At 36.9% G+C, this 27,479-nt stretch overlaps 1 protein-coding gene across 16 annotated transcripts in view; it reads left to right on the forward strand.

The window, feature by feature from the left end:
- The window catches only part of MAP2 (microtubule associated protein 2), a 291,178-nt gene that overhangs the window by 247,575 nt on the left and 16,124 nt on the right, over nt 1–27,479 (forward strand). For 5 of the 16 annotated variants that reach the window (XM_038585596.1, XM_038585594.1, XM_038585595.1 and 2 more), the window contains 8 exons: nt 1,203–1,448; nt 3,143–6,856; nt 7,041–7,247; nt 7,419–7,553; nt 10,452–10,513; nt 15,306–15,479; nt 16,421–16,568; nt 19,414–19,754. In XM_038585596.1, coding sequence (XP_038441524.1) covers nt 1,203–1,448; nt 3,143–6,856; nt 7,041–7,247; nt 7,419–7,553; nt 10,452–10,513; nt 15,306–15,479; nt 16,421–16,568; nt 19,414–19,754 — 5,027 coding nt within the window. The remainder of the gene's footprint in view (nt 1–1,202; nt 1,449–3,142; nt 6,857–7,040; nt 7,248–7,418; nt 7,554–10,451; nt 10,514–15,305; nt 15,480–16,420; nt 16,569–19,413; nt 19,755–27,479) is intronic. The other 11 variants (XM_038585600.1, XM_038585605.1, XM_038585607.1 and 8 more) reach the window with 8 other exon arrangements.

Below are 27,479 nucleotides of genomic sequence, written 5' to 3' on the forward strand. Positions count from 1 at the left end.
TTTAAACAATGTTTCATAAGAACCTTTCAATTGTAGAACTAGAAAACAGCTTATATATTTCCCTCTAATTTCTTAAGCAATAAAATGGGATTTATTTTACTGGCATTTGAAGTGCAAAATGAGAAGCAAATGAACACGATAATTCATGACCTTCATAAGTGTGCATTTTACATTTTAATTGTTAACATTTTTCCACGTGATATACATCCTTTGGGAAGATATTTTGGCAGTTTGGTTGCCATTCAGTTATCTCAGTGGTTTGGTTTTGAATTGCACAATAAGACTTTCCAGGTAATGGGCACATTTTCTTATTCAGGATCAAGGGGAACTATACGTGAACTAATTATTGGTATTTCAAGGGTGTAAGCAATATGGTAACAGCTGTGTCCCAGAGGTAGACTTTTTTCAATGGTAAGATTACCTTTTACCCAGACCTTGCTTTTCAAAATATTTTGCTTACTCCTTGAAATTTTCATAGTCTCCCATGTCATGGAATGCAATGAAGATAAAATAAATTGAGTGAGGAAGTCTTTTGCCTTAAAAATATTACATACATAAATTATATCGAAATATAATTTAATACTTTAAATACTAAATACTTTTGCCTCCGAATACTAAATAAGATAGTGTTGGTGGGTTCCATGAAAACTGTTAGGGTAGTTGATGGCTCTCATTTTGAAGCTGGGTGTTTTTTATTCCAAAAGATTCTTTACTAAAGTTTGCATGTTTTAAATAAAGTAATCAGAAATTCATATGTAGGGGCTTACTGCATTGGAGAAAACAGCACATGTCTAGCAAATTTAAAGGTTTCTTTCAGTACATCAATGCATCTGTCTTTTCATAACCATCTGTTATCCAGCAGCACCATCTCTTATTTCCAGCAAGCTTCCTACATGTGTGCAACTTACTGCCATTTCCACTAAGGGTAATAGAGCAATAAAACCCTTTCAGCTCTCAAGTTTTAAACTAAATAGCCTTTTAACGAGACTGTAAAAGGCATCATTATTAGCAGATTATATAGAATAATTTCCCAAGCAATACATAATGCACGTTGCATTAGAATATTAATCTGTTCATCCAAATGGTAAAAGAGGTTCTCGTGAGGTTGATGTAATGGAGCTGAAAGTGTTCCTTGAATAGTATTTCTGCCATTTCGTGTATTGTTCTGTGGTCGTGATGTCAACATCTTTTTCATCCCTAAGAAGAAGAAACGCTAGAGGGAACAATGGCTGAGGAAGAGACACCTGCCACTCTTCCTGGGAAAGAGTGCGGGGCTGCCAAGGCCTCAGACCAACCCCAGGGCCTCAGTGAGGGCCCAGCGGAGTCTAGTGTGGAGGCCCACATAGCTCCTGAAGAGAGTGCCCCAGCAGGGGCCCCACAGGAGAAAAGTGTAAAAGAGGTCACCGAGGTGTCTCCAGAAGTAACAATCCCTTCCTCTGCCAGGGAAGGTGTGTCTTTCCTAGGATTTGCATGTGTTCTGTTGCAAATGATCTCTCCAGCAGCTTACCAACCTGATGCCTTTCCAATGCTATTCCATGGCTTGGTCTTCTCATGATCCTGAGACCGATGTTGTAGGTTTAATGAGCAGAGTGTGGCTTGCACAGGTGCTGTGTGGCAGCTAGGTCTTCCACTGCTGCAGCTGATTGTTGGTTTTACTTTGCCATGATACAACACGCTTTGCAGCCAGGCTGACGATGCTGTGTGAGCTTTTTGTCCGCCCCCCTCCCATCTCCAAGTGTTTGCCAGCCACATTGCTAATACATGTATATTTTTATTTTTATTTTTGGGACAGCGATTCATAGGCTTTTCTTTCAAATCGTAGACTCGGATTTTGGCACATAGAGGCTTAAATGGTAGAATTGTTTTTGTTTGCAACCGCAATGTGCTATATTTTTTATGCTTCGATGAATTCTGGTTTGGTTTTCCTAAAAGCTCCTGCTGATGCTTCTCATACCATTTCTTCTCCATGGCAGCCAACGTCTTTGACCATCATCATATCTCTTGAGTTTTCATCCATCTAACCTTTATTAGAAGTTCATGAAGTATTTCTTTTCTATTGTTACAACAGGACACACAAGTATATAAGGTAATGATGATCCATACACTTGCTCTTTGAGCGATGACTGAATTTTATTATTTTTTCCCAAATTTTTTCCAGATAATTACATTTAGCTCCAATGACCACAACAAAATACCTGTGACCTTAAAACACAAGTGAGACTCTGAAACCTTTTGAATTGGTGAACAAACAAAAATAAAGAGCCATTTAATTTCTATGAAGTATCTCTGAAGCCACAATTAGTGCCTCACCATCGATCACGAGGTCATGACCAGGGAGAGAAAGATATTATAAAGATCGGCTCTTTTTAAAATTTGTATTCACATGACCTCTCAGTATTAACAATATAATTCAGATTTTCTTACATCTGTCGTAAGGTCAACTGATGATTCGGGATTAAGAATTTTGAATTTGTGGTAGAAATTGCCTTGTCAATTTTTTAGGTCATATCATATAAAGTTAATAGCAAATATTTATATTCCTGAAATTTAATCTCAGATGACTCCTTAAAAAATTATGCCAGTAACTTTTCAATGCTCAAAAAATTGGTCCTGGCATTTGTAAATCAAGTTAATTGAAACTATGAATACTTACTATGGATTAATTAGCCTTCTGCCCTTGGCCTGCCAGTTCATTTTCAAATGACAACACAAATGAAAAAGCTCAGTGGACATTCATCCGTTTTTCATATTTAGTCCTTAAAGTATTTTTGTATCTAAATATTACTGATTCAATATTCCTTAATTTGTCATTTATGTAGAAGGCACATGAATTTTCTTTCTACTACCGTACACATTACATACTATTTAGGAGAACCCAAACAAAGGAGCAAAGAGTATTCAAAATACACAATTCCTGTATGCATTGATTCGCAACAGGAGTCCATTTCAGCAGTAGTACAAATATATCTCGATCCTGACATTTTCATGTTGATTTTTAAATGGGTAGCATGCTTGCATGTTCCATAGTTTCGTTTTGTTTTCTTACCCTACCATTCATTTGTCATTTCAAAATATAATTTTAAGCTTACTGCCTGAAAGCACTTGCCTATTATCTGTTTAAAAATCAACCCAATTACTTCAGGTTTATTTCCAGCCTCGAAGATGGAGTTCCATGATCAACAGGAATTGACTCCTTCTCCAGCTGAGCCATTAGACAAGAAAGACAAGGAGTCAGAGAAACAAAGTAAGCCTGGTGAAGACCTCAAACATGCTGCCTTAGTTTCTCAGCCTGAGACAACTAAAACTTCCCCTGACACAAAGGACATGCAAGGCACAGAAGAAGAAAGAGCACCTCCCACTCTGTTTGGGCAGCCTCTTGGTGCCGGGCTGGAAGACATGAAACAGAAGACAGAACCGAGCCTAGTGGTGCCTGGTATTGGCCTCTCTGCAGAGCCCCCCACTCCAAAAGAGCAAAAGGACTGGTTCATCGAAATGCCAACAGAAGCAAAAAAGGACGAGTGGGGTTTAGCTGCTCCCATCTCACCTGGGCCCCTAACACCCATGAAGGGAAAAGATGTACTTGAGGACATCCCAAAATGGGAAGGGAAACAGTTTGATTCTCCCATGCCAAGTCCCTTTCAGGCGGGAAGCTTCACTCTTCCTTTAGATGTCATGAAGAATGAAATCGTTGCAGAAGCATCACCCTTTGCCCCTGCCTTTTTACAGCCAGATGACAAAAAATTTCTGGAAGAAACCAGTGGCCCAGCACCTGCCAAAGATAGTTCTAAAGCTGAAGAGCCCCCTAAGGATAAACCCGACAAAGTGGCAGAAGCACCAGCCTCAGAGGCAACCACCTTACCCAAAGATGCCCTCATTCCAACTGTGGAAGAAGGTGTCCCAGAGAAAGTTTTGGGAGAGGAAAAAGGGGCGATCAAGCCAGAGAGCGCACAGGAAAAAGAGCAGGAAGCTACACCTACTGACAAGGAGTCTCAGCCAAAGCTTGAAGAAAAAACAACCATTTCTGACAAAGAAGCCATGCCAAAAGACAGTGAGCCCCCAAAACTGACAGATGGAGAAACAGGCATCATTCAGCCCTGCATGGAGCACGCCCTCTCAAAAGAAGAACAGAAAGGCCAAGAGCCTACCACAGATGCATTATTATTCGCTGTCAGTTTGGAACAAGCAGTAACCGATTCAGCCATGACCTCCACGACCCTGGAGAAAGTCGTGACCGAACCAGCTGCAGCAAGTGAAAAGAGTGCAACCCAGGACCTTTTTGAAGAAAAAGTTGTGGACAAAGATACTAAGGTTGAAGGGGCTGGGGCTGCAACATCAGCTGAGCTTGACATGCCATTTTATGAAGATAAGTCAGGAATGTCCAAGTATTTCGAAACATCTGCCTTGAAAGAAGAAGTGACAAAGAGCATCCAGCCGGCCAGTGATTACTACGAACTAAGTGACACAAGAGAAAGTGCCCTAGAGTCTTTGGATACCGTATCTCCCGTGTGTAAAAACGGCGACAAGGAACTTGAGGCAGGTAAAGAGCCCCAGCCCAGTGCTGCAGCGCAAGAGGCAGGGTACAGCACTCTTGCACAGGGTTATCCTACCGATTTACCCGAAGAACCCAGTTCTCCTCAAGAAAGAATGTTTACTATTGATCCAAAAGTGTATGGGGAGAAGAGGGATCTCCACAGTAAGAATAAGGACGACTTGACGCTAAGCAGGAGTCTAGGACTTGGCGGGAGGTCTGCAATAGAGCAAAGAAGCATGTCGATCAACTTGCCCATGTCTTGCCTGGATTCCATAGCCCTCGGATTTAACTTCGGTCGGGGACACGATCTTTCTCCTCTGGCTTCTGACATTCTGACCAACACTAGTGGAAGTATGGACGAAGGGGATGATTACCTTCCAGCCACCACGCCTGCCCTGGAGAAAGCCCCATGTTTCCCGGTAGAGAGCAAAGAGGAAGAACAGCCGGAGGGAGAAAAGGCTCCGGGAGAGGACAATGCTCCAGTCGAGCCATCGTGTGAGTCCCCTTTCCTCGCCAAAGATTATTACAAAAATGGGACCGTCATGGCCCCTGACCTGCCTGAGATGCTCGATCTGGCAGGCACGAGGTCCAGATTAGCTTCCGTGAGCGCAGATGCCGAGGTTGCCAGGAGGAAATCGGTGCCATCGGAGACCGTGGTGGAGGAGGCCAGCACGGGCCTGCCCCCTGTCACCGACGAGAACCACGTCGTGGTTAAAACAGACGGTCAGCTGGAAGACCTGGGCTACTGTGTGTTCAACAAGTACACGGTCCCGCTCCCGTCGCCGGTTCAAGACAGCGAGAATCTGTCCGGGGACAGCGGGTCCTTTTACGAAGGCCCCGATGACAAGATGCGGAGAGACCTCGCCACGGACCTCTCGTTGATTGAAGTAAAACTGGCGGCTGCCGGCAGAGTCAAAGACGAGCTGGGGGCTGAGAAAGAGGTCTCCCCGCATGTCCCTGGTGACAAGCCGGGGCCGGCTAGGGAGTCGGAGCAGGACAGGAAAGCCAGCGAAAAGCTGGATACTGTCCTAGAAAAGAGTGAAGAACATGCTGATGCAAAGGAACACTCCAGGCCAGCGGAAGAGGCCAGCGACAAGGCCGACACGTCTGGATTAGGAGCAATCTCCGAGCACCCCCCGACCGCAGCAAAAGATGCATCCCCTCCTGCAGCGGAGACAGCTGAGAAAGGGCTCAGCTCAGTGCCAGAGGTCGGGGAGGTCGAACCTTCCAGGAAAGCTGCACCAGAACTGGATTTTGTTGCAAAGAAAGCCGACCAGGGTCACGTGGATGTTCACATCAGCGACTTCGGGCAGATGGCCGCGGGGCTGACCCTAGATGGGGGACAGGAGACGGAGCTCCCCCCCGAGGTCGGGCAGGATCTCGCCCCGTCCACGTTGGCGCCTCCGGGTGTCGAGTTTGGCCCCGTGAAGGAAGGCGCCCGGGCCAGCGAGACGGAGATCAAGGAGAAGGTGGCCAAGCCTGACCTGGTGCACCAGGAGGCTGTGGACAAGGAGGAGTCCTACGAGTCCAGTGGCGAGCACGAGAGCCTCACCATGGAGTCCTTGAAAGCCGACGAGGGCAAGAAGGAAACGTCCCCGGAGTCCTCTCTGATCCAAGACGAGATCGCCATCAAATTGTCCGTGGAGATTCCCTGTGCACCTGCTGTCTCAGAGGCCGAGCTGGCCCCGGACGAGAGGGCCGACGTCCAGATGGAATTCATTCAGCAGCCACAGGAGGACAGCAAGGGGACCCCAGATATCTCTGTCACACCCTCCGACGTCCCAGAGCAGGTGCCCGAAGCCGCCGGCATCGAGCCCGCAGAGGCCCGGAGCGAGGAAGACGAGATCGAGGCCCAGGGAGAGTACGACAAGCTGCTCTTCCGCTCTGACACCCTTCAGATCACCGACCTGGGCGTCCCCGGGGTCAGGGAGGAATTTGTGGAGACCTGCCCTGGCGAGCACAAAGGGGTGATCGAGTCCGTGGTAACCATCGAGGATGATTTTATCACCGTGGTGCAAACCACCACCGACGAAGGGGAGTCAGGCGCCCACAGCGTGCGCTTCGCAGCCCTAGAGCAGCCCGAGGTGGAGAGGAGACCTTCTCCCCGCGCCGGAGAAGAGCTCCACCTCAAAGAGCTCCACGTCGATGAGGCCGCCGAAGCCCAGGCCGAGCCCAGGGATGGCTCCCCGGAGGCTCCAGCTTCCCCAGAGAGAGAGGAGGTTGCACTCTCAGAATATAAGACGGAAACCTATGACGATTACAAAGACGAGACCACCATTGATGATTCCATCATGGATGCTGACAGCCTCTGGGTGGACACTCAAGGTGTGCATTATTTTTTTTTTAATTTTCTACTTCCAAATAAAACAATTTCTTTTTCGTTTTAAACAGTTTAAAAATGTCCCTTTATCTCTGTTCTGCATTTTGTTAAATATATGAAGGATCTTGTACATCTGTTACTAATGCTTTCGTTGTTGTTGTTGTTGTCATGGTTTGCTTTGATCCGCAGATGATGATAGGAGCATCATGACAGAACAGTTAGAAACTATTCCTAAAGAGGAGAAAGCTGAAAAGGAAGCTCGGAGACCATCTCTCGAGAAACATAGAAAAGAAAAGCCTTTTAAAACCGGGAGAGGCAGAATTTCCACTCCTGAAAGAAAAATAGCTAAAAAGGAACCTAGCACAGTCTCCAGAGATGAAGTGAGAAGGAAAAAAGGTTCATTTCACAATAACTTCTTTAAAAATGTTTTTGAATTCATTGTTACTCTTTTGTAGAAGAAACTTCCTAACAGTGGTAACTAATTATTTATGAAATGTCGTTCGGTTTTGCTCCAAGTGTGTATTTTCTCCTGATGGTATGCTTTTTTTGTGTTTTCTTTATTCGTAGCAGTTTATAAGAAGGCTGAACTTGCTAAAAAAACAGAAGTTCAGGCCCACTCTCCCTCCAGGAAATTCATTTTAAAACCTGCTATCAAATATACTAGACCAACTCATCTCTCCTGTGTTAAGCGGAAAACCACAGGTGACTCTTCAGTTCTGCAATGTGGCTGGCAAACATAGACATGTTTTTTTTTTTTTTTTTTTTATCTCATTCCTGTAGCGGCTTCTTCATTTTGTTTTTCTTCCAAGAACCTTAGCAGTCATGAACAATTTCGCTATTAAGTGTCTTGTATCATTATTCTTTTTTTTTTTTTCCCTCCCTGCAGAAGAGGTCATGACCATCTGTTTCTTTGTCATGCTCAGACTTAGCAGTGATTTTTATCTTGGCATTGTGCTCTAGTGTCACGTTCTGGGGATTCCTCTTTTCATTCTGTGTGTTTGGTTAGACAATGACGATGAATATAACCGTGGTATGCATTCTCATTATTTTGCTTATTTATCTCTCTCATGCTTAAGCCCATACTATATTTGTCCTATTTTCTACATGGTTACTGCCAAATCTGTTACTGATGTTGATGATTTTGCCAAGGATGGATAGTGATTTCAAGATTGAAAATGAAAAGCAAATCTGGGATAAAACTGTGATTGCAAAATTACTTTGCTTCGGATGAAAGAAAAAAAAAAGGAAATTGTCTGGTCATCCCATCAGATTTTATTCCTCGTTCCCAAAATTAGCAAGGCTTTCAATTCACTGTACTACATCTCTTCACTGACATTCTGTCTTTGGGATCTTCTTAAATGTGTTGGATTCAAACTGCTAATTTTCCTACATAATTTAGTATTCTGCATTCCTAGATAAAACTCCTTCCCCCCGAATTTCTTGGAACGTAGGTGTATTTCAATTTTGCTACCTTCTTATTTTGTTTCTGTCTTCTTCAAATATACTTGTTTTTAACTCCTTAAAAAAGTGGTGAAGTGAAAGAGAGAAACTTGCTACAAATCACAATAAAAACTCATACAAATATCCATAATGCAAACTCTATTCCTAAACTTCAGTGCAAAGTATTTGCATTAAATGTATAATTATCCTAGGATAATCTTAATTTGCAATACATTTTATTTTAGCATTTATTAAGTAGCACACTTGCAGGCTACAAAGTAAAATATCAGATTGCTAAATGAGAAAGGAATATTTACCTTCACATTGTATATTAGAAGTGCCTTTATATAAACCTTCGGATAGCTTTAAAGGTTAAGAGCAGCATTAACCTTTGTAAGAAAAAGAAAATCAAGGTAATTGATGGTTTTATGATAGTCAATAAAATTCCAAGTATTTTATATTTGTGTTCTTCATATGGGAATCATCTCATGAGCTTTCCTCCAAGAACTAATCTTTAAGGCAATATTTGAAAGTGTAAACCTCATGAATTATACAGAAACCTTGATGATAAAAGTTCAGGATGAAGAATGCTTCTCGGTTAGAAATTAATATGACATCTCCAATTCTTATATCAGATCTTAATTCATCTGCATTAAAATTGGAATTTTAGTTCTAATTAGACAAATGCTTGGAGAGGCAGACTCTTGATTTGGGCATAAAAATCCTATATCATGTATTAGAGAATGAAAGAATATATCAGGATTGTGGAATTTTAGAGGAAACATCAAATGGTTTGGTGAAATGTGTGACATGTCATTGGTATTTGATTTACCACACTGAGAGTGAATTGCCTATTTAACTCGTTCATTAAAGGAAATTTAAGATCTTCGGACTAATTAGGATCTTCCCTTAGTCTGTTCAAATATTAAGATACTCGGGCAGAAAGCATACATCAAACATGGATGTCATTGGCTAAAAGGAAACTATGTCACAGAAATTTAAGAAATATTACAGAAATATTGGGAAAGCATCATTTGCACTACTTCTTAAAAAAAAAATCACTCCAGAATCTTGAATAATCTTACTATCCATCCAGTCCTAAATAGCATAGAGCATCCTGTAGACAGTTATATTTATGTCAGAGCTGCATGTGACATAGAAACCTTTTGGAAACTCATTCAGAGTGCTTATAAGCATAAGCTCCCTCTCACCCCCTGCCCCCCACCCCCAGCCCAGGGTTTTCTCTCTTATGAAAGAAAACCAAGGAGGAGGAAACTACACAAGCTTGTGCCTTTCATTTTCTAAGCACAATTTTTAAATAGGGATAGTTTTTTTTTTCCAAAACACAAAGGATTGTTTTCAATCATGAGACATATTCGAGTTAAGTCAGGTAAGTCATCAACAGAAAATGTGCTGGAGATAGTGGAGTTTAAAATTGAAACCAGAGGTATAAAACAGCAGCAAGAGAAACAACAGTAACAGATGTGGTAATAATTTCATACAGGAAGTGCATGTGTAGAACAAGTTCTATATTACTGAACTTAAAATTTCTCTCGTGTTTTCTTTCTTTGACAAGCTATTTCTCATGTGGTACGTTTCACGTCAAACAAGTGTGTCATTCATATTGTGAAATGAAGGGATGCAGAGGGAAAGGGGTTGGCTGGTCATGACGGTTTGGAATATGAAATGTAGAAATAACTGTAGGTATGCTATTGGCTACAAAAAGAGGGCTTGGGATTCTCCATGAACACTCTTTAATATCATGCCAACCCTAAAAACCAGTCACTCCTCCCCCTTTTCTTAAACACTACGGCATTTGGATTATTGTTCTGTGACTTTTGTTCTAAAGGATCTACGCTCATGTAGTAACAGTATTTAAAGGTAGCTTGGTATAACCAATAGGAAATTACTTGATGTGCTTACCTGTGCTTTGGTAAACACTGGCTTATATTAATTAGCACACACTATAGTAGGAGCCACATGCTAGAATGTTCTTAATTCCTGTTTCTTCAGTTACTGGATTTGAATCTCGAAATAAGCAAAGTTTTGCTTTGCGTTAGTCTGTTGACAGAATTGAATATTCAAAAGATACTGAAAAATGCATTTTTGCGGTCTTCAGCCACTAAGTTTGGGGTTGTTTATGTCTTCTTTTTTTGACAGCAACAGGTGGTGAATCAACTCAGGCTTCCAGTGTATTTAAACAGGCGAAGGACAAAGTCTCTGTGAGTAAAATAATTTTTTCCTTATTCTTCACTTGAAGTTCCCTTTGGTATTGGTGACAACATCTCAGTAACTTTAGATCTAAGTTAAAAAACAAAACAAAAACCTTTAGATCTAAGTTAAACTTCAGATGTTTACTCTTAAATGTCATTTTAAATTGTTCACTCACCCAGAATGATTCTTGGTAGCATTTAGGCATGTTTCGATGTCTTCTGGAATGACATGGGATAGCAGTTGGTGAGGGCAGAGCTGGGAACGTAAGCTGCCTCTTTTTTAGTAAGACGGAAATAAACAGCATGATAATCTGGCAAAAATACGGGAGCTCAATTTATTTGTTTTTCATAGAATCTAGATAAATTATTATAATCAACACCTAACTGTATTTGATAATATATTTTCATTATTGTTGTTACAAAATAAGAATATGAGAAAGTTAAACAACATAGATGAGTAAAAATGTATCATAAATTATCTAAAGAAAACTAGACTTACCATTTTGATGTAAAATCTTTATTTTTTCCACGCAGTTACTGGCTTAATAATAAAAATGGAAACACAGTATCAGTTTTTTATAAACACATTTCCCTGTCATGAAACTTTCTTGTATATCACTTTAATGACTACATTGCATTGTTTTTTATTTATTTATAGCGATATTCTTTACCAATTCTGTCTTATTTGACTTTTAAACTGTTTTTATTGCCATTTTAACAATATTACTGTAGAAATCTTTTTGGCTTAATCAGTGGATGCATCCATATGCTTTTCCTTGGGATAATTTCCTAATAGTGAAATTACTGTTTCAAGAAGAAAGTCCACATTTAAAGTTTTTGCTACACATTATCAAGTTGTCCTCCAGAAAAGTTCTAATATTATATGACCTCCAGCTGTATACAAGTGACCATGTTCATTATTATTATTACTAGATGTTCCTATGCTTTTTCTATAATTGCCAAGTTGTGGAAGTAAAATGTTTGAATTTGATTGAATTAATGATGTTTAACTTCATATGTTTATAAATCTTTAATAGTTCTTTTTTTTACTTGTTATGTGATTAACCATTATCTTTTGAATTTCCAAAAGAACCACAGCCAACATGAAGTATTTTACTTCTTTCTGATTGAAAGGGAAAAAAATTAAAAGCCTACTAAAGAGGGGCATCTGGCTGGCTCAGTTGGTGGATCAGTTCTTGATCTCGGGGTTGTGAGTTCAAGCCCCACATTGAGTATGGAGATTACTTCAAAATAAAATTTTAAAAAAGGGTAGCCCAGGTGGCTCAGCAATTTAGCACCGGCTTCAGCCCAGGGCCTGATCCTGGAGACCCAGGATCAAGTCCCACGTCGGGCTCCCTGCATGGAGGCTGCTTCCCCCTCTGCCTGTGTCTCTGCCTCTCTCTCTCTTTCTGTGTCTTTCATGAATAAATAAATTAAAAAATCTTTTAAAAAAATAAAACCTTTAAAAAAAGACTACTAAAGAAATCCCAAAATTACAACAAATAGTTTGAATGATATTAACTAGTAGTGTATCATAGTGTTCTGGGGTTTAGACATGGTGTATAACACGTAAATCACAACTCTTTGTTTAGCATTCTAAAAACTAATAAGATTTTAATGCCAGCTGGTGCAGCCACTCTGGAAAACAGTATGGAATTTCCTCAAAAAGTAGGAAATAGAGCTACCCTATTGCAGTACTAGGTATCTATTCTAAAGATACAAATGTAGTGATCCAAAGGAGCACTTGCACCCCAGTGTTTATAGCAGCAATGGCCACAATAGCCAAACTATGAAAGAGCCCAGATGTCCATCAACAGATTAATGGATAAGGTGTGGTATATATAGAGAGAGAACATCAATTTGTTCTCTCTCTATATATATATGTATATATATATACAAACACACAATGGTATATACACAATGGAATATTAGTCATCAAAAAATAAAATCTTGCCATTTGTAACGACGATGATGGAACTGGAGGGTGTTATGCTAAGTGAAATAATGCAATCAGAGTAAGACAATTATGATTTCACTCACGTGGAATTTAAGAAACAAAATGGAGCATAGGGGAAGGGAGGTAAAAAGACAAGACGAAATCAAAGAGGGAGACAAACCATAAGAGACTCTTCATCATAGGAAACTGAAGGTTGCTGGAGGGGGGAGGGGTGGAGTGATGGGATAACTGGGTGATGGACATTGAGGAGGACACCTGATGTAATGAGCACTGGGTTATTACATAAGACATGAATTACTGGCCTCTACCTCTGAAACTAATATACTATATGTTAATTAATTGAATTTAAATTAAGAAATACAAACATAAATATTAAAAAAGGATTGAGAAGTAAAACCTAGTAAGATTTTAACCTTCTGCTTTTCATTTATTTTTATTTATTGTGAAAAATAGAAATTCATTTCCAGTGACTGCCACACTTCTTATATGATTTTGAGCCTAAGGGACTTTATGTTAATTTTAAAAATTGATTTTTATATAATGTTTTCAGACATATTCCTGAACAGATGGCAACCTGTAGAATCCATGTATTGCTTTGGTAAATATTGGACTTGAGAATACTATAACTTCAATATTTCTGTCTCTTTACCTTTTGTTTCTGATGGGGAACTAGCAAGTTGTGGTGGTTAAAGGCAGGCTTATAAAGCAGACCAGGTCCAGGTCTTGAACATTTATTAATTATATGATCTTCCTCTCCCTAGGTCTAAATTTTCCAAAAATTAAGGAGGAGAAAAACAATTCCTATCTCCTAAGTAGTTACAAAAATTAAATATAGTTAATTATAAAACAGTATACTGTAGGATGCCTAGAACATAGTATTTATTCAATAAATAGTGATAGTAAGTGTAGTTATTATTTGAAAGGTAGAAGTCTTTAGGAGCAGATATAGAAAGTAAGTCAGCTTCCTCCCATTAAAAAAAGCATTTTCAAGTGGACATTGTCTAGAAAAGCTTTTTTTCTTTAACTTTTTTTTTTTTTTTGGTTTTTAATTCCAGTTAGTTAACATACAGTGTAATATTAATTTCAGGTGTACAATACAATGATTCAACACTTCCATCCAACGCCCAGTGCTCATCACAACAGTGCAGTTCTTAATCCCCGGCATCTATTTAACCCATCCTTCCCACCCACCTCCCCTCTGATAACCATCAATTTGTTCTCTATAGTTAAGAGCCTGCTTCTTGGTTTCTCTCTCTCTCTCTCTCTCTCTCTCTCTATCTATCTATCTATCTATCTCCCCACCCCCTTTGCTCATTTGTTTTGTTTGTTTAAAAACTATTCAGGAAATTTTCAAGTCCCTTGGTCTTCAAGTAACTCAGTGGGAATTGGCATTCAATGCTTACACTTAGGAAAGAAATCATATACATCTTCTGACCAAAAAAACCTAATTTTTTTCCTTATAAATATCTATCTTACCTTTCTGAAGAAGAGAGACTAGGCCACCATTCTTTCTTTTTCTCATTTAACTTCTTTTTCTTCCCTCATCACCTCATCCTCTTCCTAAAAATTTCCTAAAACCCCAAGACTATTATTATCTGTGACTTTCAGTACATCCATTAGAACAATTCTGTCTGATTTTTCGATTGATCTTTATTGTGAACCTGATCTATAATCCTTCATTTCATTTGTTGTGTATTTTTTGTTTTGTTTTTTGTTTTGAATGCAGGATTAGTAGGATTAGTAGTTGTGTTTCATAATTCAAGGTAATCCAATTATTCCATTTTTTCTTTCCTGTATCACTTTTGAAATTTGTGGGTAGCATCAATCAGAAAAGAAAGACTTGGGTTGACCCAGGCACGCTGCCCACTCAAGACTCTGGGTTTGTCAAGCCAGAAGTGATGTTTGCAGTCTGTTAATGTGTCTGCCCCTGTTAAAGTGCCTGTGGAGCTAAAAACTTAAGATAAAGCTGTCAATTTCAACTGTTATTTTTGTACAGCTAAATCATATTAGTTATTGAAGACAGAATCTCCTTGGCTTCATCATACCTTTCTGTATTTTTAACAAAGTCCCCCGTGAGACATGTGGCATACCAGCACAAGCTGCTTCCAAAAGCTGGACATACAACCCACTGATTTTCACTTGCCAAATATCTCTCCAGGGACTACCAACACCTGGAAACTAAGCCCTGTGGTTTTTATGGGCAATATTTTTAGTGCTAACTTTCATTTTTAGCATTTAAAACACATTATACAAACTATAGTCTATGCATAAAAATGTTATTAATTCTATGGTATGCTTTGGCCCCCGGTGTACATTTTACTCATAAAATGAACTAATTTTATATAAAATCCATAATTTTCTGATGAAATCAATGCAGATATCTGAAAATTCATTTTCTCAACTTTAAGAAAGTATTTTCTAAGGCCTTAAATATACCTTGTTCTAAAGTCCTTGAAATGCGATCAAGATATTGATTATAAATATACCTTAAAGGGTGTATTTATTAAAGGAACAATTCCAACATACTCTCAAGATATTTTCCAAATACGGTATCATTGCAAGACTTACAGATTAATCAGAATTTATATGTATAATTCATGAAGAATATTTTGATCTGTAGTCTCATATATAAGTATTCTTAAGTTCCAGTTGGAAATGAGTTGCTCAATGAAAATTTCTTGCTCTCACATAAATATACATTTCTATCATTGATTATAACCATTGATCATGTGGTCTTATTCAAAGTAGGTATTTAATTTCTTATATGTTTATACATTTTTTATTTTCCTTTTACTTCATAGTTTGGTTTATTTTGTGCTTTTGTTTGTTTTCTTTCATGGCTAGAATTCTACTTTGTCAAAGATTCCTGCCTTACAGGGTAGCTCAAAGTCCCCAAGATGCAGCTCTGCTTGCCCTAGTACGTCTCAAAGGGCTACATTTTCTGACAGTTTTTCCATACAGCCCTCCTCCTCAGCAGGCTCCACAGACCGTTTGCCATACTCAGAATCAGGGAACAAGGTAAGGCAGCAGGTCAATTGAAGGATCAGAAAAGAATATAATTTCAGGGTTTATGAGACATGATTCAGTAAATATATAAAAACAAAGACTAAACTCTAAAATATTTGACATATAAGCATTTGACCCTCTTAAAAACAAAAGTCCCAATAGTTATTAATAGTTAACCAGTTTTTAAAAAGTCTTTTTCTAGGTATACTGTCCATTATTAATTTATTTGATATCTTATAAAATTTTAAATACAAACCAATAAAATAAAATATATATGATATTACACATAATATATAATAAATACATATTATATGTAGTATATAATCTATAATATTGTATAATCTAATAATGACAAATTACATATAATATAATATACCATTTGGGCTCAGACACATCAGGATTTAATATTGCCTCTGCTACCTATGAATGGTGATCTTGAAAAAATTACATAAACTGAATCGACTTGTTTTCTTGGCTATAAAATGCATATAGTATTTTGTGGCAAGAATTAAATCATAAATGGATGTAAAGTACTTAGAATTCCAGTTACATAAATGCACAATATATGACAGTGGTCATTGTTAACTGGTATGCATGGAATGCCCTTTGGCAGTCATTTCTGATTAATAAGTTATCATGCTAATGAAGATTTTTTTAAGTAAAATTATTAATTTACTGGAGATTACCTTAGTAAATTCATTTTACCCATTTATTATTTAGAATTTGAATTTCATGATCCATTGTTAGCACTAACTCCAGAATAATATATGTTTATAACACTTCTAGGCAAAAATGAAGTCAAAGTTTCAAAGTAGAAATGCTTATAAATATATGAAATCAGTAGTATGTGTTAAAAGAAATTTAGCTATCAGCACAGGAGGAAAAATGAGCAATATAATCACTTTGTATAATTGAAGGTGCACAAGAACCCAATGTGTTTTTTCCCCAATCAGGATGGAGTAACCAAGAGCCCAGAAAAACGTTCTTCTCTGCCCAGACCCTCCTCCATCCTCCCTCCTCGTCGAGGTGTATCAGGAGACAGAGATGAGAATTCCTTCTCTCTCAACAGTTCCATCTCCTCCTCAGCACGGCGGACTACCAGTAGGTTTATTTTGATTTGCGGTCCTTCTTAATCCTTTAAGTGGCATAAAGCTTATTATGTGTCTATATTTTACATCTTCCAAAGAAAACATACACTGGAAACAGATTCTATTTCTTCCAAGAATCAGAAACTCCACACTGTGGATGGATCCAGAACACCTACCTGTGTAGTTAAAATGATTGTTGTGGAAAATGAGTAGCTACAAAGAAGTAATCAGTAGAGAAAACTAAGAGTCAGGAATTAAAATATATATATATTAATATATATATTATATATATATTATTAACCTATAATAATATATATATATATATATATATTAACCTTTCTTAGGATTCCAAGTCCTAACATCTAACTAGGAAGTCAATATTCAAAACCTAGGATTCTGTTCAATTTGTTAAAAGTTTGCATTCCAGTGAGGGTGTAAATATAACATGTTTGGTGTAATAGTTTCAGTTTCTTTTGATTGATGGCCCATGGTGAACTGGTTGGCAGTTATCACAGTCTAAATAAAAAATATAAAAATGTTCCAATCATTACCCACTCGTGTGTTTTGGTACTACCAGGATTATCTAGTTAAAGCATGGATTCAAATTATTTTCATAAATATGTTTCTATTACAAGAAAAATAGCTACCACGTATGGAGCACATAGAGATACTAAAATCTTAAGACACAGTTTTCACTGAATTTAATTAACACTGCTGATAGCTTGGTATTAATAATCTCATTAAATCTACTGATGAGGAAAAAGAGGGTAACTTGTTCAATTCTACTAAGATAGACAGTGGTTGAATTTGGTTTTTAGCTCCCTGATAATTTCATAACCTGGCCACCAAGAGCCAATTGAATATGGCTATCATTCTGGTCTTGAAATGTCATTTTTGTGGAAAGCAATAAAAATCATAGAGTGCACACTAATTTATCACATTAGCCTTGTTATATCCCATTTCATATGGTCAGTTGAGAAATCTACCTATCATTTGCCCTTATGTTAAAAAACCAAAAGGACACAGGGTAACTTTCACTTGATACATGCAAATTGTTCACTGAAAGATGTAAAATGATCCTTTCTCCAGAAGGCTGAACCCAGACCAATGGGTAAATAGACATCATCTGTAGATAATAATTATCTACGAAGCTCTCTTGAGCTCACTCCTTGTAATTATTTTAGCAAAGATTAATTATCCCCTTTCTCAGGAAGAACTTTCCACACTGATGACCAGTTGCATTAGATGACTCAAAGATCCCTTTCACTTCATTGATTTAAAAGTTAATGAGGGGATCCCTGGGTGGCGCAGCGGTTTAGCGCCTGCCTTTGGCCCAGGGCACGATCCTGGAGACCCGGGATCGAATCCCACGTTGGGCTCTCGGTACATGGAGCCTGCTTCTCCCTCTGCCTGTGTCTCTGCCCCTCTCTCTCTTTCTTTCTCTATCATAAATAAATAAAAATTTTTTTAAAAAGGTAATGAGTTATACCTTTATCCTCTATAAAATTTCTAGAATTATTTGATTTTACAAAGTATACATACTTAGTAATAAAAAAATAAAATTCATGCCCTTCCCATAAAGCAACAAAAAAAGTGAAGGAATTTGAATAATGTATGTAAACAATGTAAATAAGTGTTCTGTTATTAAAATCAATATGTTATTTTAAGTGAAAAGATTTTAAGAGCTAAGAAGCTAAATAAGCTAAGAAGCCATGTCTGGCTTAGAATTTAGTATCATCTGGATAAATGAGCTTTAGTGTCCTCATTCTTAAATTTGGAATAATAAGAGCGCCTCTAACTACTATTTTTGGTCATCAAATGTTTAGTACTCACAAAAGTGCTTTGAAATCAAGGTGGTATAAGTCTCATTTATAGCATTATGCTTTCAAAAAAGTATTTGAAATGGCATTCAAACACATAGTTAAAAAGTTAATATGAAAGAAACATAGTATGAGAAAATGAAAGGAAGGAGTTAAATAATAAAATGACCCTAAGGTCCAAGTTGAGGCGAAGAAATGTGCCCCACAATAGCCTGTATCATTGACAGTAGTGGTAAGGGTGGTATTGATTTGACTCCAAGCTGCAAACTAGCAATGAAAGTATAGGAGAAAACAATCAGGTACAAGCTTCACTGTGACTATATTGTTAAAACATCCAATTTTTTTTTCTAAGAAGAGAAATAGATATTTTTTGGTATTAAGCACTGAGACCAATTTCCATATAAAGGAAATACATGATACTATAGAATAATGTCTGAGATAATTGCATCCCTTTTAGTAAACACATTTGCAACTCACAGCATTCCTCAATGTAAGCTGAAGGAGTAACATTGAAATACAATTCAGTAAATGACTTTATACACAGGTCAAAATTATTGCTGTCAATACACAGTTGTAGGTTGTATATCTACCTGAATCTTGGAATGATCTTATTGCACAAAAGAGCAAGTGATCCACATATCATTCAAGGAAATCTGGAGTAAATACTAGCCCACATAGAACATGAAGCACAGACTCTTTTGCCAACTTACAGCAGATCCGCATGCCTTAACTTTCCATACACAAGTATGAAAAACCTCTGACGCCTTCATAATGAGAAGTAAAAATAAATCAAGAAAACCCCACTTCTTTGCATTGATAGCAATGCATGTTCAAAAAAATGTCACCAGGTTATAAGTCTAAAAAAGAGAGACTTTCAGCTTTTTTTTTTTTTTTACTTTCAGCTTTTTTAGCATTGTAATCCATAAATATTCTAAGCTCTTTAGAAAGTTAATGTATTATCTGAGGGAAAAGCATGTCTTGAGGAGAATTTTCTGATGTTGTGGTTTTGGTTTGGTTTTGTTCTGTTTGTTAATACAGGGTCAGAGCCAATTCGCAGAGCAGGAAAAAGTGGCACTTCTACACCCACTACCCCTGGATCAACTGCCATCACTCCTGGCACCCCACCAAGCTATTCTTCACGTACCCCAGGCACTCCTGGAACCCCTAGCTATCCCAGGACCCCTCACACACCAGGAACCCCCAAATCTGCCATCTTGGTGCCCAGTGAGAAGAAAGTTGCCATCATACGTACTCCTCCAAAATCTCCTGCTACTCCCAAGCAGCTTCGGCTTATTAATCAACCACTGCCAGACCTGAAGAATGTCAAATCCAAAATTGGATCGACAGACAACATCAAATACCAGCCTAAAGGGGGGCAGGTAAGAATTACATGAACCCATACTTGCTGCCAGAAATAGAATCCCACTTATGACTAGAATGCCTTCCTCATATTATAAACAAAGAGTTCTTACAGTAAAAGGGAGGTGGAGGTGTTAAAAAGTTACTGGTTATGATTCATTGCCAAGAGTTTGGACCTCATCCGAGAAAGCTGGCTTACAAAATATAATGAAAATCATGTAACGTGTCCATTCTGTATGATTAATTATTGGATAAAAATTGATTTCACCATACAGGAGAATCTTTCCATTGATTGCCTAGCTGATCTTTTCTGAATGTCTCTCTACGCCTGGTGGACTTTAGCATAAGAGATTAAAGTTACATTTCTGATATGAACTTCAATGTTCTAGTTTAGATCCTAATAACCTCATTTGATGATCTTTTAGTGATTTTGCTTTTATCTCCTTCCTTCATTGGTGATTTCCTGTGACATCTTTCTACCATTTCCCCATGTTCACTCCAAAATCAGCATGATTCACCAATTTTCTTCTTTGGCTGCTCATGCTTAAAAATTGCAGTTCTATATAGTTCTGAATTATCTGAATATATAAAGAATTGTAGTTCTTTATAGTTCTGATGAATGAAATTATTGTGTTAGAACTTCTCTTTAAGATTAATTGTATTGAAGAGGGTTATTAGTAAAGCTCTACCTATTAACTCTTAACTTCAGCTCCAGTACAGCCATTCATGTTTTTTGCCAACCAAGGGCCTTTGCGTTTTGTCTTGACCTGAACCTGGCTTATACACTGTGTGTTTAGATGAAGCAATTGGTCTGGAAGGAGATAATACAAATATCACTTAGTATTTCCTTTGTGATGTTGATCTGCCTGTAGGATAGTTGGACTTTTCTTGTCATTAAAGAGACAAAACACCCACCCGTGAGAGAAAGAAGAAAGTAAGCAATAATTTCCCTTGTATATCGACAAATCTGTGATGCCCTCTTGACATTCCCAGAAGCCTTTCTTTTAGCTTCAGTGTTCTTTTCTGCCGGTCTTTCTTGTTTATATTATATTTTCTACACGGATTTTTGGTTCCCTCTTTTATGCCAAAGAAAATGTATTTTCAGGCAAGTTTAGAAGAAAGATCTTGCCAAAAATGTGAAGCTATCCAGGACTCCTACTCACTGCTGAAACAAAAATTCAGTGTTGCCTCTTCCCTTAGCAGCAAACTTATTTGCTATCTCATTGTGATTGTGTTCAAGAAAACCCAAGAAGTTACTAAAAATCAACCAAAGGAATTGGGGGAAGCAGAAGGTGGGGGCTCTCCATATGCCCTGTAGGGAATGACCATAACATTCTCTAATAATAAAGTCAGAGACAAATGACAAATGCTTTTTCATAAAAAGATGTTATTAAAATATGAGCTGCAAGAAATCTTTTTAAGCAAAACAAAACAAAAACTAATTCTGCCAAATTTTATCCTGTGATTTCATAAATCTCATACTATTCTTGCATTCCTCAGAATTTTGCACATCCAAGAGAATAAAAAATTTTGGACCTTTTGGAAATATCCAAATGCTTACTTTATATTTATGCACAAATAGTTAAATAAGTTAAGTGCCAATTTGAAAGTATCATTTTAGTTTTTGGTGAAATACTTCTTAAAATAGAGTAGCTATTATATATATTTAAAATCAATTCTCTTTCTATAAGTATCCTTGTATGTAGTATTTTTATTATCTAAATGTGAGGTTTACTTGCTTATATTCGAGAAAATATTGATACTGAAAAAATATGTTTCTTCTTAGAATCACAAGATATTTTTTGAGACAATTTCCAAGATATTTTCTCAAAACTAAAAAGAAAATTTAATTAAAATGGAGTAATTATTGATATAATTGATATAATTTGACATGAAAATTCCATAATAGGGACAGCTGGGTGGCTCAGTGGTTGAGCATCTGCCTTCGGCTCAGGGTGTGATCCAGGGGACAAGGATCAAGTCCCACATCAGGCTCCTTGCGGGGAGCCTGCTTCCCCCTCTACCTGTGTCTCTCTGCCTCTCTCTCTCTCTCTCTGTGTCTCTCATGAATAAATAAATAAATAAAATCTTTTAAAAAAAGAAAATTCTATAATATAGCTCTTATTCATATGACTCCTCACAGTAGAGAGGCATAAAGAATGGTTTTACCCTTAGTTTTGTCCAAATCACTAAGGTTAAACCAGTCCAAAAAATAGGAACACTTCTTTTCCTTTCTGCTTCTTTACCATGTCTGTGAATATGTTTTTGTCTAATTTCAGTTGACTTCTGCTATACTCAGTAATTCATAAAACTGACATAAAGATGCCTTATTCTTTTGAAGTCAACTAAAACTGCCTTAGAGATTGTGGTAATTAAGGACTAATAAAGACATATGACATAAATTATAGAACAAAAATAGCCTTAAACTCACAGTGTCATTTGAAGAAATCTCTTCTTTGACAAGGCAAGTGGTAACCTGCTGCAAAATTACTCTATCACAGCTGCAATGACTTGGAAAAAAAATACACAACAGTGAAGTTATTATGAAGTGACTTTGTTGCAGAACCACAAGGTATCCCCTCACCCAGATAAGATGGAAGGAAGATGTTTGCCTCTATTTTATGATAGATGGTATAATGCATTTAAATTGGAGGGGAAATGAATTGGGAAATTGAGGCACACTACAGTTGAACTGTCTTTGTAGGAAAAATATATCACTTAACACTCTAACATTAACCCTTTAAAAGCCTTAAACACAAAGAATGAGGAGAAATTCTTTTTCAATATGTGTTAAACTGCAAGTTTTGACTGGATGGTTCATTTGCGTTTTGTAGAATGACTAGAAAAAATTTTTGTGTTAAAGCTCCTTAGAAATTATCCAGATGAGATGCTATCCCTTCTTCTCTGATTGAGGATCCACAAATTCACTCTGTTAGGGAAATTGAAGCTTCCGGCATGTTGTTCCCAATTATAAATTGGATAACCCTAGGGTGTTAGAATGGACAGTGGTCAACTCAGAAGAGGACAGGACAATAGCAGTACCTTCTGTAGGAGACAAGTTTTTTAATACCAATATGTAGCCTGTAGATATTGAGAAAAATAGCCACACAATTCTTATTAATAAATAAGGGAGCAAACTTATAGATGTAACCTTAATTCTCCTACACAGGCTCTATTGTTATAAAATCTGGAGTGGTTAGATTGTATGTAAATGATTTAATTTCAAAAGCTATATTATTGCTGTTTGTGCAATCACTAAGATTTGGGAGGGGAAATATATAGTAAAAAATATATGTGTCTTGGAAGTTCAACAACTTTCCAAGTTGGGAAGCCTTATTATTTGTCTCAATTTGAGCATTTATTGCTCTTCCACAGGTATAGGTTGTATGCTTACAGTGATTATCACTTTATGAAAAGTCCAGTTTTATATTGGAAGAGAAGCTTAGCTCTGTGGCTCAGTTCAGTGAGGCAAATCGATGGCTAATGGAATAGATAAACTCACTGAAAACATGAGGAGTTTTACAGAAAGCAATAAAGTTAATCTCTTCAGCAAAACACAAATTCATTCTACTGGAAAGAACATATGCGATCTGAGATTCTCTGTAGATAGTGACCTTGGTAATTTAACTCAAGGCCCAGGTAAGACTATCTTAGTAAGTGTATTAATTTGAATCTATTTCAGTATAGTTAACTCCCTAATCTACATTAAATCTAAATCTAAACTTTAGAATAAGTAATGTTAGCTTTTTAAGAACACAGCTGCTTGATTTAAACAAAAGTAGGAAAATAAAAATTTCTCTAAATGCATCACATAAAAAAATTAGGCAAGAACTCAGTGAATGGTACTTTTTTTTTTACCTTTTCTATCAATGCATCAGGTTTTCTATATGGTGCTTTGATTTATATGAAATACTTATACATGCTTTAACAAGTTTCTTGTTTTTTTGGTCTGTCTACAAACCACAATTTCTGTATAGTTGTTATAGTTGAGAGTTACTGGAGAGGTGGCTTCACAAAGGCTGTTTGCATTTATAGTCGTTGGATAGAATGGTTAGGTAGATCATGATCTCTGCAAGGCCATGTCTGTGGATTTGATTGATTGTCTTGTGAATTATGTACTTCTCCTTCATTCATGGAGCAGTCAGTCATTTTTAGGTCAGATAGGCTAAAAAGATGGTGGTGTCTTCAAGCAAGTCATTCGTGTTCAAGAGGAGAACAGTACTTCTCCTTTATATAAAGAATCTTATAGAACTTGTCAGTTTATTACCTTCCCAGTCAGTGTTGCCCTAGCATCTTTTTAAAAAACTTACTTAGATAAATCCATTAGACTAGGACCTATATCCTCGCATTCTAGAAATAATCTATCTTCTGTCTCTCATTTCTATATGGACCTGTTGAATTAAGGAATATTGGATGTCAGAGATATTCAGTTCCTTATAGGCCACCTTTCACATTTTCATAGAATAAGAAATGGAAGCCTTTATATTATCCACATCTTGCATAAAGGGCTTTTAATATCAATCCTTTAAAGGCTGAGCTATAAATTCAAGTTCTATAATTTTGTGTTTAATGAAGAATCACTTGTCTAAAAGTATGCAATTTAATGCACCTTAATCATTGTTTTGTTTGCTTTAACTTTTGTTGCACAACAGGAGACTGACAATACTTTAACATTCCCTGCATGCCAAGGTTTTATTTCACCAGGTTTGAAATTTGAGGGTTTGGGTCCTTTATAATATTTATGTGAAATAATTTTATGCAAATAATGTGTTAGAGTAATACACTACTGAAAAGTTGAGATCATTAAATCTGGGCAGTTATGTTGCATTTCTCATCATATTTTGTATTCTCCTACACTAACTGATTATTTTTTTAAATAATTCTAAAAGTCAATGTTTTGAAATAGAGTATAGATTCTAGCTTTCAAATTCCTATAGATAATGTCAAGGACAAATAATGAAATATTAATTTTAAAATCTACCTTGGCACCTTTAGAATAAATGATGGCTGTCTTATATTTCCTCAATAGTTCCAGACAGAGTTTTACATTCATTTTACTCATCATTTATTCAACAGGTATTTGTTGAGTGCCCATTATATTGCATACTGTATTCTAGGTACTGAGAATGCAACAATGAACAAACAGACAATTTTTTAAAAAATTTTTGTCTTCATAGGATTTACATTTTAGTAAGAAAAACAAGTCAGAAAATTTTTATCAGAAAACATATGTAACAAAATGAGAAAAACAACAAATCAAAGAAGAGATTTAAATTATGTGGGAAGATTACATTTCTTGATAGAGTGACTAGGAAAACCCTGAGGAGGTGATAATTTGAATACTTTATGGAAGCCAAGGACTGAGCCATGTAGAGAACTGGAGGAGAGTATTTCAGGCAGAAAAAAACTACACACGAAGAAGCCCTGAGGTAGAAGGATGTCTGGCATGTTTTAGGAACAGCAAGAATATTAATGTGGTTGATGCCACATAGATAGTTTAGAGTAGAAAGTTAAATTATTCTTTTTAAATATCATTATACCTATTCAAATAATAGGACTTTGCCAAGTCAAATCCTAAGAATCATCTTTTCATCTCCTGCTCCTCATCCCATATCCTGCCCATCATTGTGTTAATTTAATTCAAGTATCTTTTGTAGGGTAATGTAGGGTAATGAAAAGTAATGCATTCTTTGTGTCCAGAATAGCTCTTAGATCTGCCCCATTTATCGTAGTTTGCTCTGCACCACCCTAGTACAGGATACATTATCCCTTGTCCATGTCACTGCAATAGTCATTAACTTCTTTTACTGGTCTCCCTGCATCTGCTCTTTTCTAGATCTAATGTACTCCCTATAATATAACCAGTGCTTCTCACCACACTTGTAATTAAGTATCCCATTGTAAAATTAGTTATTTAATGTCTATCTTGTCTCACCTACTAGACTCTAAGCTTCACAAAATCATGGATGAGGTCCATCTTGTCCTCAGGATCCAGTACATAGTAGGTGCTTAATAACTATCTGTTGAGTGAAAGTTGAATGAATGTAGTACACCATATGCATGGAGAGATGCATTCTTTCTAGTGACTTATTGAATGAAGTGAATGCTTAGTGCCATTATAGTTATGACGCAAAGAAACTTTCCATGTTTGGACCACAGTGAATTTTGGCTAAAAGAATATTAGGCCAGGATATAAGAGCTGAGTTCCTCTTACAACTTTTCTATTAAAGTGTTATGTGACCTTAGATACTGACCTCTCTGGTCCTCAAGTTTCTTATTTTTATAAGAATAGACAAAATATACTTCTTTTTGTAGCACCATCTCATTTAATGTATTAGCACCATCATAATATAGCAATACCTCACATAAGCAGACTGTGAAGTCACTTTAAACTCTCAAATGCATGGTTCTACTTAGAGTATGGTAGTATTTCGCATTACAGCTCATTAAAAATATTAATTTAGTTATTCTAATAGATTCCATAAGTATTTGTACCACAAAGGACCAGCTGAACTTAAGTAAAAAAATCAATGCTTCTGAAGTAAGAGGAATGTAACTGGGGAAGAAGGGACACTAGAGAGAGGAAGGAGAGAATGAAATGAGTGAAATGTAGAGAGGAATCTTTTTTATATTTTCTTATAAAGTTTCAGGCATTATCTTGAGGCTTTTTTAGGCCTTTAGCATCTAATTTGAATAAGTTGCTTTCATTTTTATATTCAAGGAGAAAATAGAGTTAATGCTGGAGGCAAGTAATAAATTATACTGAAACAGGTTTTTTTTTTTCTCACGTTATATAAAATTATGATGGCCACCTTTGTGAAGGGCCTACTGAATGCTAGTAACATATAAGTAAATTTATAAAACTTTAAATGAAAAAAGAATTGAAACTTACTTAGATTTATTTCTCATTCACATGAGTATCATTTTGTCAAACATTTACTAAGCCCCTGCTGAGTACTATATGAGAAAAAGGGAATGAGACAACAAGGCAAGGTCTCTATCATCTAGGCAGAAAAGAAGTGGCTTCTTTTTTTTTCATTTCTCATCTTCCCCTAGTGCCTTACCCTTATGTAATTTTTAAGTTCTTTACAAGCCATTTATTTCCATCTCATTGGGCTACAAATAAGTGCTAAATAAGAAGTTATAAAATACCCCATGAGCTTTAAAATACTGTCAACCCAGCATGAAGGAAAACTGTTCACTGAAATGCATTATATTATCGTGACAAGGTTGTGTGTGTGTGTGTGTTTGTATGAGGGACAGAGAGAGAGAAAGTAAATATTTTCTCAAAATGAAATTTCTTTGGTATCACAGATCCTGTCTTTATGCAATAGAATATTTATAACTATAATTCAAGTATATTTTGTAAAGTAATGTAAAATTTGGGGGTTAAGCTTTATTAACATTAATTATTTTTTAAAAAAACTTTGAAAAAGAATTACTACTTTGGGCTTACAAAGTTAAGACCTATAAAGTTCCTTTTTGTTTGTTTGCTGTCCATTTACAAGCCAAGCAAGAACATGGGAACAGCCTTAAATCTCAGGTTGTTTTCAACAAACTCTTTAAAAGTTACTGCCTTTACACTTGGTCCTCTATTCCTTAAAATTTCTTTAAAATTTAAGCTGAAGAAAAAATGTAATACCAATGTTTCACAATGTGGCCAATGCATAACTCAATGTCTGTTCCACCAAACAGTTCTTTACAAATTTTTCAGCATGATTTATTCAACCTCAAGGTTTTTAATG

This window comes from Canis lupus, chromosome 37 (assembly GCF_011100685.1).
Source record: "Canis lupus familiaris isolate Mischka breed German Shepherd chromosome 37, alternate assembly UU_Cfam_GSD_1.0, whole genome shotgun sequence".
In the NCBI taxonomy this organism is placed as follows: Eukaryota; Metazoa; Chordata; class Mammalia; order Carnivora; family Canidae; genus Canis; species Canis lupus.